This window comes from Strigops habroptila, chromosome 10 (assembly GCF_004027225.2).
Source record: "Strigops habroptila isolate Jane chromosome 10, bStrHab1.2.pri, whole genome shotgun sequence".
Classification (NCBI taxonomy): Eukaryota; Metazoa; Chordata; class Aves; order Psittaciformes; family Psittacidae; genus Strigops; species Strigops habroptila.
Window position 1 is genome coordinate 1,062,777 of NC_046359.1, and position 18,053 is coordinate 1,080,829.

General features: G+C 43.9%; 1 protein-coding gene across 7 annotated transcripts in view; it reads right to left on the reverse strand.

Annotated features, from left to right (window-relative positions):
- Positions 1-18,053, reverse strand: part of TAGAP (T cell activation RhoGTPase activating protein) — a 45,962-nt gene that overhangs the window by 6,117 nt on the left and 21,792 nt on the right. For 2 of the 7 annotated variants that reach the window (XM_030499675.2, XM_030499682.1), the window contains exons 3-6: positions 2,339-2,380; positions 1,818-1,902; positions 1,655-1,708; positions 969-1,035 (exon numbers count right to left, since the gene is read on the reverse strand). In XM_030499675.2, the coding sequence (XP_030355535.1) occupies positions 969-1,035; positions 1,655-1,708; positions 1,818-1,902; positions 2,339-2,380 (248 nt within the window). The other 5 variants (XM_030499681.2, XM_030499680.2, XM_030499679.2 and 2 more) reach the window with 5 other exon arrangements.

Below are 18,053 nucleotides of genomic sequence, written 5' to 3' on the forward strand. Positions count from 1 at the left end.
TAATGATAATGGTCTGCTAGAGCTAGTGCTTGTCCCCTGCCAGCCATCCAGTGGAAGGTAATCCTTGCTTCAGAGGCTCACAGGAGGATCCCACGGGCTTCAGGGTCAGAAATCTCTTAGCATCGGTTTTGCATCTGCATCTTAAAGAGGCAGGAATGCCAGAAATTTAGAGATGATGGTTGTATTGGGATGGGGTGTGCCTCTTTTGCCTTTGAGAAACAGTGAGAGAAGGATCCGTTTGCTAGAAAGCTTTCTAAACGAAAGCTTTCTGCAAATTTCCTGTAAAGGACTTGCCTTTCTACTCCAAAATGAAGTTGTCTTTTATGCAGATAAGATGTTCTCAGGACCAATATTTGTGGCTTAGCACAAGCTACAAGTAGAGAGGGGTTAAAAGCTATGAGAAAGTCATCTAACATTATAGTGTCGTATAACAATTTTGCTTTTGATTCTCTTAAAAAGTGGTCTGATATGATGGTCTACTCCAAATCTGACCCTGCCCTGCTAATGGTCTCCTCTGGCTTATTTATGGGTGCTGAGGTTTTGCATGGCAAGAAAAAAACAAGTGCTGTTGCTGCTGCCAAGAGGGTTTATTTGCTGTGGCGTGCAACCGCTGATAGCAGTACTTGGTACTCCCTTAAGTGCCACACCTCAGTGACGATGCTCAAGTGAGAAAGGAGCATATTTACTTCCCATGGCAGCCAGAGAACATAATGAAACAGGACTCCGAGGACCAGAGAACAGGAATACAAGACCTCTGGCACTCAGCACTGTCACCTCTGCCACTGAGCATAAGGGAAAGAAGCCATTTGCAAGTGAGTTGGCACTCCAGGGCTTAAGCCATCTCCTGGGTGGTGCTGGTGGATTGCTCTCAGGGAGGTGAAGTGGGCAGTTTTGGGTTGTTTTGAAGAAGTGCCAGCTTGTAGGCATTATATAAGAAGACAGCTTCTCAGTTTGTCTTTAAAACTCACCAGTTGAGTGGCAAAGTCCATCTTCAGTATCTGCTGGGACCAGCGGGGGGCATTTCTTGGTATCAGCCTGCAAGAAGCATGTTGGGGTTACGGAGCTGCCACCAGCAGCAAAGGCCACCAGCGAGCTGCTGCATCTCCTCAGAAACTTGTGGGAGGCTCCAGGGAATAACCAGAGCATGCCCAACACCCTGAAGTGAAGGGCATGAACACTCCGAGGCTGAAGAGGTGCCTCGGTCCAGGAGTGATGCTGCCTCACTGCCGAAGAGAGGGGTTTTTGGTAACCCCTGCAGCCAGCCACCCTAGACCTGCCCAGCAGGTCACAGCCTTGAGCTCTTTCAGGCTGTTCTTTAGCTCCGGAGAAGGCGCAGCTGGACACAGCCTGCTCTTGTGTGTACTCCCTTGGCACTGGAGATTTCCCCCCAGACTCCTCCAGGGAGCCCTGGTGGCTTTGGAGCTTGCCAGATTCCTGAGCAAAGCTCCTTGGGACCCCAGGGAATGAGCTGGCTGCTCACAGCCATGCCCAGCTCCTTCTGCAGTGTTGCACGGTTTGCCTTTGAAGGGCTCTGCCCATTCTTGGATAATGGTAGGCAGCCGGCAGCTCCTACAGGGGCACCCCCACGTTGCTAAGATATTCCACATGTGTACCCAAGAAGGATCAGGGAGGGGGAAATGTAGTGGCTGCTTACTTCTGACGGGCGCTCAATCAGACTCTCCATGTTCCCAGCATTTAGTGTCTTTGACTAGGCAAGAAAACAAAGACACCACGTGAGTAATTGAATGCTACGGTTTAGAAATCAGAGCTTTTCAAAATCACTCTGTTGACAGAGCTGAAGCAATAAAGACACTCACAGTATTACAGCTGCTTAACACTTTCATTAGGAGTTTGATCGGGGGGGCTCTGGACACTCTGCTTTCCTTTGGTCCTTTTGTTTGCCTGTTTTTTGAACAGGGAATGGACAGAGAAAGAGCTTTGTAAAACTGCACCCTTCTTGTCTTTCTCCCCTGCAAGCCAGTCTAGCATTTAAGTATGATCCTCAACCAGCAAGATATCCCACAGAAGTCAATCATAAAGCCCTTCTGTGGAGTGCACTCAGCCCTGCTGCCCTATATGCCTCTTGATTAAAACAGAAAAGAAGCAGCTTTCCATTTCTAATCCATGCAAAAGATGAGCAAGTGGTGACAGCTACATATGGTTGTTAATCTGCAAACGCAAAGCTCAGCCAGCCAGTCAGTGCTGCCCACGAGCTGCACTTGGCAGTGGGAGCACCTCTCCCCTCTCTGTGTTTGTGTACATCTCTGTACAGCCGCACCTGGAGCACCCCACTGACTGCAACTGCAACGCCACGGATTTTATCCCAGGCAGTACTTACCGAAGGAGTGAGTCCAGCCAGAACTCCTTCACCTCCCGTGAGCTGCAGAGGAAGGGAGAAACAGCATCACTCCCCACTGCTACTAATCCTTTGCACGGAGGCAGGTGACTAAACAGTTCTACCCCACGTGTGCTGCCTTATATATGCAGAAGGGGCAGGTGGAAATTCACAGACAGGAAGAAGCATCATGGGGCAGGACTGAGGAGCTACGAAATTTCTGGCTTCCTCTTTCCTTTTAGGGAAGTTGGGTTTTTTTTCCTTAGAGAATAAAAATAATTGAAAAAAGCACCCTTCTAGCTGTTATGGATGGAAAAGATGAGACACTCGCCAGGTAAGGGTTCCATCTAGCATCATCATCATGAGGTGGGATGTGCAAAGGGGGCTGCAGTGTGGGCAGCTTCTCCTTACCATTAAAGGGCAGTGGGTACAGCCTGTCCTTTGGCTGCTCAGAGATCTTAGACTTCGCAGTTTAAAGATGCATCACCAGATGAAGTTACACTAGGAATAGTTAAAAACATGGGGGAGTGGAATAGCCAAGATTCAGAGAAATGTTTTTGTATATTTTTTTTAAAGCTAATGGCAACAGTTTACTGTCTGCAAGCAGATGTAGACACACACTTTGCAAGTGCCAACTAGTTCTTGAGAATCTAAGCATTGAACTTGTATAGAAGTATTATGTAATTATTTAGTAAGATATGACGATATGCAGTAAAAGTCTTGCTTAAAATATGTCTTAGTAAGAATTGTATGTCCAAGTAATAAAGTTTAATTCAACTGAAGAGATCAAAAAATCAGGAAAAATCTACCTCTGGTCTCCCTGTACCTCTTCAGGGTCCGTTGCCGACTTCCCCCCAACCTGGGCGCATCAGGAACATCAGGACAACAGTACTCACTCTACCAGACCCTTATGAAAATTCATCAATGTTTGATGTTAAATGCATGATACTAGTTCTACTGATGCACTGACAGAGGCAAAATACAACCCTGTATTCTGGGTACCAGTCTTTTGATCTAGTGAAAAAGAGGAGCTCAGGCTGAGCATCAAGGGGTTGGAATATTTCAGAGGTGGATTTAGGTGGAAAGCACGCTTGTAAAACTGTGGTCTCTCTGCTGCTTCCCGCGGTGGATGCTCTGTTCCACAGGTGCAGGGGACGAGGCTGTGTCATAGCACAGCTCTTTGCAGATGCACATTATGGCTACATCCGCTGCTGAATTCACCCTGAAAGCCATTCTTTGCTTAACCACATCAGACCTGGCCCATGTAGTATTGATCCTTGGTTGTCACGCGAAACTGATGCGTGGTCTCAGCTTGACTCTGGCAGAAATCCAAGGTGCAAAATTCACTTTTGGTTAGACGGACATGTGTCCAGAAGGGCAAAAAGAGAACTGCCCTGCTTTTGCAGGGGCAGAAATGCTGTAGAAGACCTTTGAAGTCTTCCTGAGGACCATCGTTTCCATGCTCCTGAAGTCTATAGACTTGTTTAGGACTGAAACTTACTGGAATCTCAATCAATGGCTCTGCAGCCCTGTACATTTACCACTAATCTTCTACTCACTGCTGTAACTGATTTTTTGTTAATTAGCAGTCCCTTGACATCCGTAATTCCCTTAGTAAATTCCATGGGCAGATGCACATTCTCGCAGAAATATTGTCATTCTGCATCACCTTCTCCTGAGAATTTCTTCTGAGGCTCCCTGGCAGCTGCAGCACCCCTGCTGATAGTCCCAGCAGGATTCCAGGGAAAAGTGGCATATTGTTCAGTAGGTCTGTGAAATGTGTATCTAAACATATCTCAGAGAGTATCTCAGAGACCTATGCAGCTGAGTTCTGCCTTGCCTTCACTTCCAGCACTGTACACATGTATTTCTGAGCTCAGCGTGTTGCATGATTGAGACATGGGGTTTGATCTGGAAAATATGTGACTCATGAAGAAAATGGGAGTTTAATGGGCAGTGATTAGCCAGGCCAGAAGCTTAGATTACAAGTAGGGCACAGCTGTACACAGGGCATAATGCTTTCAATTTCCCTGGAGGAAAAGATACAGTAATGGGTGGTGTATTGATAGCACATCACCAGGCTGTCCGTTGGCACATACCCTGCTGTATCTCTATCTAATTAGTTCCCATCTATTAACAGTTGTAGAGACATAATGGCCACTGTATATGGACTGTATGTGTATAGGCCTGCCTGCCCATATGGAAAACAATTTGAGCTCTTCCCCTCCTGTACATCAGGTTGTTTCCCTCGGTTCTGCTGAAGTGATTCACTGGAGGGAAGGCAGGAATGGACAGGCCCCAGAGCCATGGCCTGCCAGGCCATGGCTGCTTTTGTGGTCCACTCCCAAGCACTTTACCCAGCCAGTTTTTGGAGAGAGGGCTTGTATAGTGCTTGCCGCCAACACAGACCAAATGGTTATTTTACCCTTTGTGTGAGTGACAGTCAAGCTAGGCATTTTCTCCTGTTTTCTCCTCTCTCCTCTTGCACTGTGGCTCAGTGAAGGACTCCAGCAATGAAGGGGCAGCATCACTTGGGAGGAGAAAGGAATTGGAAGCTGATAGTAAACAAAAGAACAAAAGAACAAATCTGCTGTGGCTGGAATTTATCAAACCACAGATGGGAAAATCCCAGCCACAGCTCACTTTTTTATTTCTACTACAAATGTTTAACATGCTGACTCTTACAAATGAGGGAGCGAAAATAAATCCTGAAACTCGCCTTTGCCCTGTTGTTGTACCATCAAGGGCACAGCAGGAGTGCAGCTGTGAGGAGGGGACAGTAGGACACGCCTGGAGCAGTGACTCTTTTGTGTTCATATAGTACAGAAAGAGCCTCCATCAGTGCCTCTCTGCATGGAAAATGGATTCTTCACTGGCACAACTGCAGCCTCGCTGGGGGACAATAGGAATGTTTATGAAAATAAGGAAAGCAGTTCTACCAAAGTCAGAGGGTTGTTGTGTTGTTTGGGTATTTTTTTTTTGGAAAGGAGACCTCTGCACTGTCTGTCCATGGATTCCAAGAACAGGGTGGCATGTGGGTTGCTGGGAACAGGTTGCATTTCTACATGGCTACTGAAGGCAGCTCGGATTATTTACTACTCTCCAGAGGTGTTGTGGATTGCATAGGCCCAGTTTAGGGTTTGATCACAGAAAAGAGGGTTGCCTGAATTTTCATCAGACCAGTCCCTACCTCCTACTTGTAACAGTTCAGAGTGAGATCCATCAACCCAGCTGGTGCTGAACTACTGCAGTTTTAGTCAGGTCATGCTAACCCTGCCTTTGGAAAGTGAAGCCCACACAGTGTTTCACAGCTCTGTTCAGCCAATTTCTATCCTTAAATAGATATCCAGGTTAGACTGCAATGTGAGTTAGATTGCACCACCTTTCTACACACTGGATTACTATTGCATAGGAAAAAGTTACAAATCAAAAATAATACCATAAATACATCCCAAAGTGTAATCTGTGCCCTTCCCATAACACCCTTTTGGTTGCATTTGCAGGATGGTTTCTTTATTCTTTCATGGGTGCCCCTCCAACACTCAGTTGGCAGCTCTGGAGTTTTTTACTCATCATCAGGTGGCTGTTTTCGATGGGTAGTTTTTTAGCTGTGGAGGGTGGGTGCATATAGGCCATTTTCCCAAAGGGTCTGTGCTGGTGTTCAGCTGTGCCTGAACTCAGGTTGCTGTTGCAGCTTGGCGGTGCTTGGGAATCACTCCTTCCTTGGGCTCCCTGAGGTGGCCAGCTCAAAGGCACTCGGGAATCGAAGTTGCCCATCATTTCTGACTGATGCAGATCTAAATCTCTGCTTTCTTACAATAAACAACCAGATAGTAGAGAATGTATGTAATTAAGTCTGAATTCTATTCTTTTCAAGATTTCTGGTTGAAGGAACTCAAATAGTATTGAAAAGTGAGATGCTACTGGCTTTTTTTGTTACTCCAGCAGGTTTCTCACTTATTTTGCTTCTTTATGTTCTCCATTCACAAATCAGGAACTGAGATGGTGCTTTTCTTCCAAGTTCTCAGGGATAGATTACTTTTTTTACTGAATTTCTTACTGAATCCAGAAAGGTGTGCATCTTGGCTTTGCTTTTCAGGATTAATACAAATGTTTTCTTCCTGATTTTGGTTGATGTAGGCTTGTATTTCTTCTGCTTTTACACCTTCTCTTTTGCTTTGAATTTCAGGTTCAAAATTATCTCAGATCTGAAAGTGAGAATCAGTGGAAACCAGAGATAACCTGGATTTCACATTGAATTCTAACTTGCCTTTTCAGGCATAAGTAAGTCATCTCACTTTCACACAAAAGGTGATCTGCAGACTGCCAATGGCTTAGGAGGCAGCCTGAAATAAGACCAAGAAAACTTGGCCCAGGTGTAGTTTTGGGTTTCATTTTGTATGTGCCCCTTTGATACAAAAACTAGAGAAGAAAGCCAGGTTCAGGAGTGGCAAGACCTTACAACTCCCCTGGTAGAGCAGGAGCTGTTCCAGGCATAAGAAAGCGCCCATGGCCATGAACATGGCTGTCACCATAGACGCCCAGGAGGAACAACCAGGAGTAGCTGGAATTTCCCCATTGTTCACCTCCAATTGGCCGCCTCCAAGCCCCAGTGGCATGATGGGAATATCCCCAAACTGTTCATCATAGTGATGCCATTGTGAGTTTGTCACTCCTGTGTTGTACCTGCTTCCTAAGTAATAAGTAGAACTACCTGTAACCAGATCATCACCACTAAATTAACCATGAATGGGAGCATTTATGACCATACACCTGGACTCCATCCTCCAGGCAAAAGGAGCATCAGACAAAGAAAATCCTTCCAAGCACAACTCTGCTGGCTACAGTTAAACTCCCCTGCGCAAATTTGACCCTGTACTTTTGGGAGAGTTATTTGCTGTCATGCCCTGTCCTTGCGCATGCACATCCACGCACAGCAAAATAAAATGTTCTTCTGTGAAGTTTTGGCAACCCATCAAAATCAAGATGATAAATTTGAAACAAACATCTCCATATTAGCCGGTGATTGCCATATTGTTGCTACTAGCAACAGCTGCTGTGTTAGTGTTTTATATAAACACGTTTGTATTGCTGTCCCGTTTTAAAGCGTGACTACCGTATGAGGAGTTCAGAAAGCAAATGCTTCTTATGGCATGGGCTCTGCCTCCTGCCTCAGGGAACCAAGAGGTCTCTGGGCAAGCAGGACTATCACTGCTGCTGCTGCTGTTGCTGCGGGGACATGTGGATAGTGTTGCTGTGGGGCAGGGCAAGCTGGCCTCAGGCACCAACACCAACCGGCACAACTAGGGTGCACCGATAGCTATCGATCGCCCCTGGAACCAGGACAGCCAGGTCCTTGCCTCCACATTTGCAAAAGCACAGCACCCTTTCCAGACCAGGAATAAAAGAGGAATTCCCACTCTCCAGAGCAAGCAGGAGCTGGGATCACTTGCTAGCGAAACTGGGGTGGGGGGAGGAAAAATGCTTTTGAGATTGAGTTCAGCTATATCAGGTCATTGTTGGAGACAGCTTGGCTTGAAGGCCAGGCTGTTCTGTTCAAGCCTATGGTCCTGCAAAGTTGGCCATTAATTACTGTGGCTGCCATGCAGACCAGGTTCTGTTCTGGCCACATTTGCTTATTCCGCTTGTGCGTGCCTGCTCTGAACCCTGCCTTTCAGATCTGCAGTCGCTGCACAGAGGTAAGGAGTATGTAGAGAAGGTACCTGCATGCCACCATGTTCATTTCCCTGTTCAGTGGTGGCTGAAGCTTGAAAAGAAGATTTTGTTCTCTCTTTCCATTATCTTTTAAAGGTTTACTTGTACTTTGTTTCAGCTTTACCTTTTCTCCCATTTATCAGATTAGTATGTTTCTTTGGGATTTTCCTCTCTGAAAACAGTCTCTGTCTGTGGTCTTTAGCCACCATAAAATATAAAAATGCTAAGCAAAAAAATGTACAGCAACTGCTGTAACAATTGTGTAGAACAAAGACCATATTGCTACAGAGAGTCTTAGTATTGCTTGTGCAACACTGTGAACTGATCCTGTCCTTGTGTAACTTAATTGAATTTAGTATTAAGAGACTAAAAGTGAACTCTCATTATCCTGTACATTATGCCACACCTAAGATGCTGGTACTACTTAATTTGGTAAGTAACAAAGCAAAGTGCCTGTTCTTACTGCATTATACCCAGATCTCCAGAGCGTATCTTTCAAACATCACCCTCTGGAATTATTATAGCTCTAAGTTAATCACCTCCTATGCTATACTCAGCAAAAACATTTGCGATTTGCTAAACTCAGGTACTGAAACACAATACATCACTGTAATTGACTCCTATCTGTGCTATTTTAGGAGAGCCAGATGTGCTAGAAGAGGAGTTTGAGAGGCCTGTCTTATGTCCCAGTGGTTGTCCCTCCTCCCTGCACCATTTCTGTTTAGTTCCAGAACCAAGCATTCCTGCAGTTTTCTTTGGACGAGAGTGTGCTGCAACGTAAACCTGTCATAACTGTGAGACTGACATGAATAAACAATGCAGATAATATTCCTGTACTGACCTTAAAGGAAAAATCCTAATGAACATCGTTATCATGGAAAAAGTTGTCACTTTTACAATTGAACAGGCTTACTCATCAAACCTACAGCACACAGTAATCCCCTAATAGGGAATTTTCAGACTAAGCAAAAACTGTAATTGCATCTTTGTGTCAGGGTTTTGTGTGTGAACTCCAGGGTATGCTTTGTTTTGCTCTTTGATTTTCCATGCCACATCTGAAAGGTAGCTTGCCCTCTTTCTGCCTCAGTTTCTCATAAATAAAATGCCAAAAATAAAAGGTGCTATGATATCTTTTGGTAAAAAATGGTACATACAGGAGAACCCTGTAAAGAGTTTGGCAGCTGTTGCCTCTATTGTCCCCTGAGCCACATAGCAAAAAGAAGACCTTAATTTTAGTCTTCGTAGCAAGTCTTTGACAAATGAATGTGTTTTAAGTGCATAATCTGTGAGGAAAATATGTTATTTTCTGGGCATTATTTGTCTCCCTCAGGGTCTTTGCAGTTCTACTTATCATATCAAAATGCAACAGTCACCTTCTGGCCAGATCAAATATTCACTTATTTCAAGCATGCAAGTTATTTTCAGGAGGAAATACGACAATGTCACAATGAAATAATCATTCAATATGGTAACTGAGCTAACTATTTTATCTAGATTCTGTAACAAAAATGTTTCTGAGCATGAACTCCTCTCCTTTTGCCTGACCTCAGGAAAGGGATCTAGCATGGTGACTCCAGCATGGTCACAGCAGAAGCTATGCTTTAAACATCAGGCAGAAAGTGGGACATGGTGTCCCACCATGTCTACATGTTCTTTGAGGAACTACTTCCTTCAAAGCGCGCTTGGGAAGGGCCACGTGGCACTGCAGTCATTGCAACTGCTGTGTACCGTCAAGATCCTAAGAAAGCTCTTAGCCTCCTTAGCAAGAAAGTTTGAAAGACCCCTTAGAAAAAAGGGTCTAATTCTGCATAGGGTTGAGGGGCCTCAGTGGCAGCTCCTCAGAAACCCCCAGCCCATAGCTATCCCCTCTAAGGCACCGGTGTTTTAAGTTCTCACATGTGCCTCTAATTTTTGCTATCCCATGCCAAATTCTTTATCTTTAGCTATGCAGAATCTTTGCCAGATTTAACTGGATTTAATCCTCTGTGTGCTTTTAATCTTGGGCTCTTAATCTCACAAGCAAGGCTTATGTGATTGCATTTTTTTTTTTCCCAGGTGTTTTTTTACTTCTCTATCACCCCCAGTAACCTTTAGTCTTGACGTTCATTTCAGTCACCAGGCAAGCAAGCAACTCTTCCCCAAACCAGTGGATTTCCTACAGGCATTTGGGAAATTCGTGCTTCTTGCTCTATAACCTAACAACAGACCAGACATCATCCCTTTCCACTAGTGCAATGCCATCTGTGTGGACACTGAGATGTCCAGTGTACCAAAGCACTTGATTCAGTTTATTGCTTTTCAGCAAAGAGCATAGACACATGCTCAGTTAAACACTCTGTGCTGGAGTGTGAACTGAATACCTTTCGCACCAAGACAGAAATCACTCCTTTATCCTTGTAATTAATAGGTTTGCCCCTTTCTTCTACTGTCACTATAAGTGAATGAAAATCAGTGTCATTTGGGCTTATGTATCACTTCAGAGCTTGAAATTCCCACTTGCACTTTCAGTACGCTGGGATACCTGATCAAGAGACAAAGGCCCATTTCATACCTCGAAGATTACTTATTTTTAACAGTGGGGGAAGAATCCAGTAACAAATAGGAACAATATCCTTTCCTGGTCAACCACTGATTTTTGCCTTGCTTACCTTAGAGAATTTTGGTTGGGGTTTGGCCAGTATTCTATGTAGATAAAGTGATTTTAATGAAACTAAGGAAAAAAATATGCCTGTATTTTCCAGTTTCATTTCTAAATGCTGAATTGTGTTGTATTGATTTAAAAAAGAAAAAGCCAAAAACCAAAAAACCAAAAAAAAAAAGAAATCAACAACAAATCAACCAAACTTTCGTCAACATGAAACTAGTTGCTTAATTTCTTACACAGAGGTAATCCTCTAAAAGGAAATCATGGTCAGACACTGTGGCTGCTTTTTTCTCTTCCTTCTCTCTTTTTTTCTTCTTTATTATTGCTTAACAGATCACAGTTTTAGTTCCTCTAAATGCAGTTTTTGTTGGTTCTCTTTTCTTGATGTGTAAGATACCATTTGTTTTGGAGAACGAATTTTCCCACCAAAAATGCCTTCCCTCAGAGTGATTTGTGCGGCTGTTTCTGTATCCGTGTAGGTATAACTGAAAAGGGCCCCATCCCCGCCACCTGGCTGTCCGTGCACCCCAGGACCATGTGTAAAATGCCACCATTCTGATTTAGGTGGTGTTAAACAGGGAGAAGTGACAACAAAACTTGGAACAGATCCCAGGCTTTTGGTGTAAGATTATGCTTTTATGAGAAAATACGTATAAAAGCCTGCTATCATTAAATATTCTATCACTTTGGTAAAAAATTTCTGTTCTTAAAATGGGGGATTTCCATTAGAAACCACATATTCTTTCACAATGATAGACGTGTATGTCGGCTCCACTTTATATGGTCAAGGTACCACCCTGGTCTCTGTTCCTTAGAAGAGGGGATGGAAACAGCATTTGCCCACTTGTGAGGTTTTATCTCCTTTGCCGTGACTTCTGCGCTGTCTCTGCAGGAGGAGGCTGGAGCTGGCCTCGGCGGCCGTGGGCAACGTGGTGCTGGGGAGTTACCACTGAGGGCTCTGGTGAGGAACTGGAGTCAAGGATCAGCTCCTCAGAGATACTTAGGGACCTATTTCCTTTTTAATCACCTACCCACCCTCATTTTAAATAGGAGTTGGGAACATAACTGCCTTGGAGAATTTTGGATGAGAGCAGTGTCAGGGAGAGGGCACGCAGGCTCTTGCAGTGTGAGGTGTAACTCCTTTCAGTTTGCTCTTCTTCATGATAGCTGTGCATTGAGCATGGCTGAGGTAAAACTAACCCTGTACTTGGGCAGTGCTTTTCATTGTGGTCCCTTTTATTTTCAGTACCAGTGAAAGGAGGTACAAAGAGTATAGGCTCTATTTAGCATTCCCCAAACTGTTTTTACACAAAACAGAAGGCAAAAGCATGACTGCATCTGATAATTAGAGAGGATGGATTTAATATCAGGGTGCTTATCTGGAATACCAGGTCTAGGGACATAGAGAGAAAAGGGATGGGAATCAGCATCTTGATTTTGATTTGAGTTGTCACAGAAATGTTGGAATGCTGCAAAACTGGGATTCAGAGACGAGTTGCTCTAAATGGTGCTTGAATCAAGTTTTAGTCAATGACTCATCTCTGAAAAAAAAATGAGTATGATTCAAAAATCTACTACCAGTCAAAATCTTACGAAGGAAGAGATTTCATTGTGTCCCTAGTGGAACTCTGCTTTGAATGAACTCTGCCTTGGACTAACTTATGGGGCCACAGTGAAATAGAGGTTTCCTTTAGTGTAATTTGGTCTACTGTAAGTGGGCACTGTATCACTGAGATCCTTTAACACATCTCCACCATGCTGCCACACTGTATAAACCTTTAACAGGACTTTGACAGGCTAATAATCTTGTGCATGGGCAGAAGCTGTTTCTTCTCCACAAACTTGAGGAAAGTACCATTTCCTTCAATAAGTAGCTTTATAATGCAAAATGTAAAATATGAATCCTACTAAGGTCTTGCAGGAATTCAGGAGGTGTTTGAATCTGCCCACAAAATATGCAATAATAAGGAAAATGTAGAGAAAACCAAGAGACTGTCCTACTGTATCAGCTGATTATGGACAACAGCACTTGCACGTCATAGTTGATTTGTTGTACAGACTCCCCAGTTGTCACTGGTCGTCACCCCATTAGTGCTGGCTAACCTGACCCCTACTAACCCGTTGTCCTATGGGACAGTGCATGTATGCTCACACTTCTCTCAACACCTCCAGGACTGGTTACGCTTAAGAACATCTCAGTAACAAATCTTCGATGTACTTGCTGACTGTAGCTCTCTGTAGAAGGGGACTAAGGTTGTTTTAAGGGGGAATTCATTGTGATCCCTAATGTATGAATCTGAAAATCTTTCATCTGAGGGACCCACAAACCTTCTCAGTGTCTTTGCTGTTCAGCATATGGAAAGCTAAAATACCTTCACATTGTTTTCTTAAAGCCCACTAGGCTTTTGGGGATGTAGAAAGTACCAAACACAGCCAAAGACCTTCCCAAGTTTGGGTTGCCTTGGGAACACTTTGTTGGCCTGTCCAAATAACAAATAAACACAGGAACACTTAAGGCAAATTTCCCATCAGTACCAGTCCAGCAACAACAGCAGCCACCGTGCTGAGAACATCTGGCAGCTGTCAAATCAGCTGCAACAGCGCAGGGAGGAGGGAGATGGTTTAGCCAGTTGAACAGCTTCCATCTGTACTGGCACATATTGCTCCTGCTCCCATGAGAGAGGGAGGCAGCAGTTGACAGAGATGCAAGGTGAGGAGCTGACTGACTCCTCAGATGCAAATATGCATCCTCGTGTTTGAGATGGCAGCCCTCACTTGGTGCAAGCCACCAGGAATTGTTTTTTGACTCAACCCTTACAATGACAAAGGGTTCAAGTGAGAAGGCTTGTGGAAAGGACATTTGGCGACATCTGCAAGGAGACAAACATAGAATCATAGAATCACAGAATGGTGAGGCTTGGAAAGGACCTTAAGATACATACCCAGTAAATATTAACAGAGAGAAAGAATTCTTCAATACCTATGCAAACATGATATTACTCTCTTTTTCTCTTTCATTTTCTCTTTTCAGACCATGGTCTGATGGTGGAGTAGAGTAAGAAATGCAGATGCTAGTGAAAGTTACATATAATGATATGCAGAAGTTGGGAAGATAAAAGAAAGTGTTCAGTGAGGAGCAAGAAGCTCTGATCACCCCCAGTTACCCAATTAGTGTCCATAGTTGAGAGCCATGGCAGCATGGAGGTCAGAGACCCCAGGAAAAGTGACAAGCAGAAAGAACCTGTCCTACAGCTGCTCAGCTGTTTATGTCTGGTTTTCCATTTGCTTTTCCTTTTGAAGGGAGATCAAAACCACAGTAGAGACTGTCAAGAGGGAAGACATGCTTGAATGGTTCTGCAGGGTTTCTGAAGAGACTCCTGAAGAAGCTATGCATCATTCTTGCTCTGAACAAGAAGAACAGGGGAAAAAAGGGTCTCCTGGACCATGTCTATAGGCTATTTTTATTAATTCTTACTGTTCCTTTTTTCCTCCTGTTTGTGGACACTTTTATCCTAAGCAGAAGTGGAACAAGAATCCATGATGTTAGTGGGAATGCTGTCCAGCTATGGCCGTCTCCCTGGACTTGGCTTAAGCTGCGTTGTCACTTTTCTTCCACTCAGATTTATGAACATAGCTAATTCTACTTGTCAGGAGCTTGAGAACTTTCAAACTCAGGCTCACAAACAACAAAATTTGAAGTGAAAGGATGCGTGTGCCTGCACAACAAAGCAATAAAGGTGGCTGGTTTTTCTCTAATAAGGACCTTGGAAATTACATTGAAGAAAGAAAGTGATCTTATCAAACTGGGAAGTGATTGGGAAGTGTCCACTTGATGGCTGCATGGACAAACCCATGCTAGCTGCCCTCACTCAATGTGCTTTCATAATGTCTCTGACCATATGACTACGTAGCTGTTTTTTAATAAGATCCTTGTCTCATTCTGGATTTGAAATGAATGCATAAGAATTAGGCTGAAGATAAGTGTAAATAATGTTCTTATCTTTCTTATTTCAAAATTATTTAATACATCTCATCACAACCCATGTTTTTTAACATACTTTTACTTCTGCATTGAGGTATGCGGCTACCACACAGTTTTCTGTGATTATGTTTCCCCTCCACACTGTTCAGTTTCTCTTATCTTTGGCCCATCCAGCCTGAGGTTTTTTCCTGGAAATGGATTCTTCACTAGACATATTATTTCCCTCATGATTTCCTGGAATGTATTCTGCAAGAGGGGCAGAAGGGAAGTTACTTCTGCAGTTAATGGGGACGTATTTCTTAGAGGCTCAACATATCCATAAACAGACATCACAGAGAATGATGTTGCAATTAAAATCCACCCACTGAATTTAACTTTCATTTTACTGGTTTTCAACAAAAGACAGGAAAGTGGCCCAGTATTGGTAAGTTTGTGACTGTCATTGTCTGTCTAGCCTGACTTTTCTACTTCTGTTTATTCAGTGCAGCTTTTTCACCTTGCCTCTCAGTTCCTTAGAAAAATACCCTTGGAAACGGGAGTTTTGTGCAATCTGAACAGAATTTTCTTCTGAAAAATTGTAAGACTCAGAAACTTTTCATGGGATGGGTAAAGTGTTTCTCACCCAGCTCATCCTGTATCCCTCCTGCGAGCCTGGCCTCGCTGTTGTGGTGCTGCACACTTACTGCATGCCCTGTTTACAAAGGGGAGAAGAACAATTCAAACTAATGTGGTCACAGTCCAAAAACAAAGTGGTGCCTTCACTTTCCACATTCTGACACAAGCTTGAGGTAGCCCAGATAGGATGGCAGATGAATGCTATGCCACACAACCCAGCACAGCTGTGTGAAATGTCACCAAAATTCACCGGAAAGTGGCAACAGAGAAGCTGGTGGGCCAGACAGGGTTAAGAGAACTACTGCATCTGAAGATGAATACCTCTTGCTCTTCTTCACGCCTGAATGCTGCCTTCTTGCTGCACACAAGCCACAGCTCACCAAGGCTCAGCTTGTGGTTCAGGCAGAAGATGTGCCCCAGCTGCAGAGGGCAGCAGCAGGGACTCAATTCTAGGTTGCCTTCTTAGGGCAACCATGGGAACCATCTCTGGGAGAGTCATTTCACCAAGGCAGAGCTTTGGGAATAGAGGCCCAGAGTCTTGGATGGCGAAATCAGTGACAGTCACTGCTGTGAAGACATGCTGACTGGCACTGCAATGGTTTCTGACTTATGACATCTGCCTGGTTTTCCCTCCATCCTGCCATTTACACTAGCATTGGTATCCCAACACTGAAATCATAGAAACATGAGACAAACATACTTTCAATTTTTGGGATGATTGTTATAATCAGTTTTTTGTGTGGTAACACTAAGGGTTCACTGGAGGAGCACAGACTGAACACCTATTGCTCAAGGTACTATTCAAACACAGTGCAAAATAATAGCTTTCACCCAAAGAGGATGCGGTCAAAAGCTGAGACCTGAATGGTAGCATGCTTCCTTCAAAGAGGAAAACCAGAGGGAGCCTATTTCCCTGATGAAGTATTAAACTGAGATAGAATAAAAACAACTTCTTTACATAAAAGTGCTTTCAGTTCCTGATAAAGACAGACATTCTCCTTGTGCAGCTCTTAGGAAATAACACCAGTTTCCTTGCAACTATACTGTTCACCTGACAACAGCAGCATCCTGCTCTTACACTGTTCTCTACTCTTTTATGCTGTGAGGTTTCTCTTATTTACTTGCCCAGGTTCCCTTCATCAGCATGGGTCTGTACCACTCCCATGCAAAAGAAGCCTGGGATTCCCATGTCTGATTTTTCTTGACAGTTCTGTAATAGCTGCTTTAGGCTTTCGTCATGCCACTAGGGATGCTCTAAGCTGGGTTCTCCCCTGCTTTGCTCGGGGCATGGAGAGCACAAAATGTTCCCAGGCCCAGGAAGCAGTTGGGTTTATGCCTCCAGTTTGACGAAGCAGAAAGAGAAAGGCAAAAAAGGAATAAGAGCAGAGGCAGATCTGCAGCTGTGATTGCACATGTCAGCAAGGGGCTGCTGTGAAGGCTGTGTAATAGCAGTGCCAGTGAGAGGACGTTCCAGCGCACCAATGCATTCAGAAAGCAATTGCTGGTGACATTTCTTCACATCCTCCTCCTCAGAAACTGGCAGGTTTTTGTTTGCATGTGGGAGGCTGATAAACTAGAAGTGGGGTCTGCTTCCTTGTGCTGAACTAGGCAAGCAAGGAGGCAAAAACCACTCCCTCTAATCTGTCCCCTTGAATGATTCTGACCAAGTAGAATAATTTTTAGACTTGAAACAATCTACGCTGGGGTATGGAAAGGTAAAAGTTTTCCCACTCTTACCTCACAGAGACTGAGGGCCTTTGTCCATCTCTTTCTTTAACCCTGCCAAGGACCCTTAAGAACAAGGGTTTAAGAATACATAACACTACAAAATGGGGAAGATAGATAGCCTTCAGCAAGGTCCATGCCAGCTAATCTGCTGAGTAACTGCCTAAGAGGCACTGTCAGAGAGATTTTCTCTGCAACCTGGTTCATGTGACCGACAGCATCCTATGATCTGTGGTATCTCCTCGGTGTCTTGTCTCAGTGACTAGTGGCTTCTTGTGCAATCATGAAAGTTTTCTACAACTTGGATATGCTTGGTTTCTTTTAAATGAGCTCTTCTTCTTGTTGCCGCTCAAGTGACTTAGTTTGGCTCGTGTTACTCTTTTGAAAGCAACTACTTGCCTTTTGCTGTTTGAGAAATTTGCTGAGTTGCTCATTCCCATGACCAGAATGCTCCATTTGCAATGTTGGTCATCATTGCCCTACTCAGTCTTCTCCCAGTGCTGAGATGACCATCGCTTGTGTCATCCTCACAGCAGCTGACTGACTACTTAGCGATTACAAACCACAGCATATCTGAAAAAGCCAGAGGTGGGTTTTCAGATTATCTGGTAACACAGAGAAAAGCCTGCAGTTGTCACATTCATGCTTCATCATCTAGCATTCAGCCATCCCAAACTGTGGCAAAATCTCTTCTCTTGGATCCCTGAGAAACTGCGACAACCTCCATGCCACTGCTCTGAGCTGATGGTGATAAAGCAGGATTCTGCTTTTGAAGTAGGTGACCATATTTCACTAAACAAGCTATTTTTATTACATCTAATTATTCTAAATTGAACAAGAAAACTTGAATATAGGGGGGTCTCAACAGAGGCTCTGAGCTACCTGAGCATCATTATCTTTGTCTCCTTATAAAAATGCATTGTGTAAAGACAACAGGATCCATCACATTAAATGCATAGTTATATATAGTGACATCCATATACGCAGATAGGCAGCATTTGTGTGCCTACACGATTCTGTCATTTTTAATTGGGAAA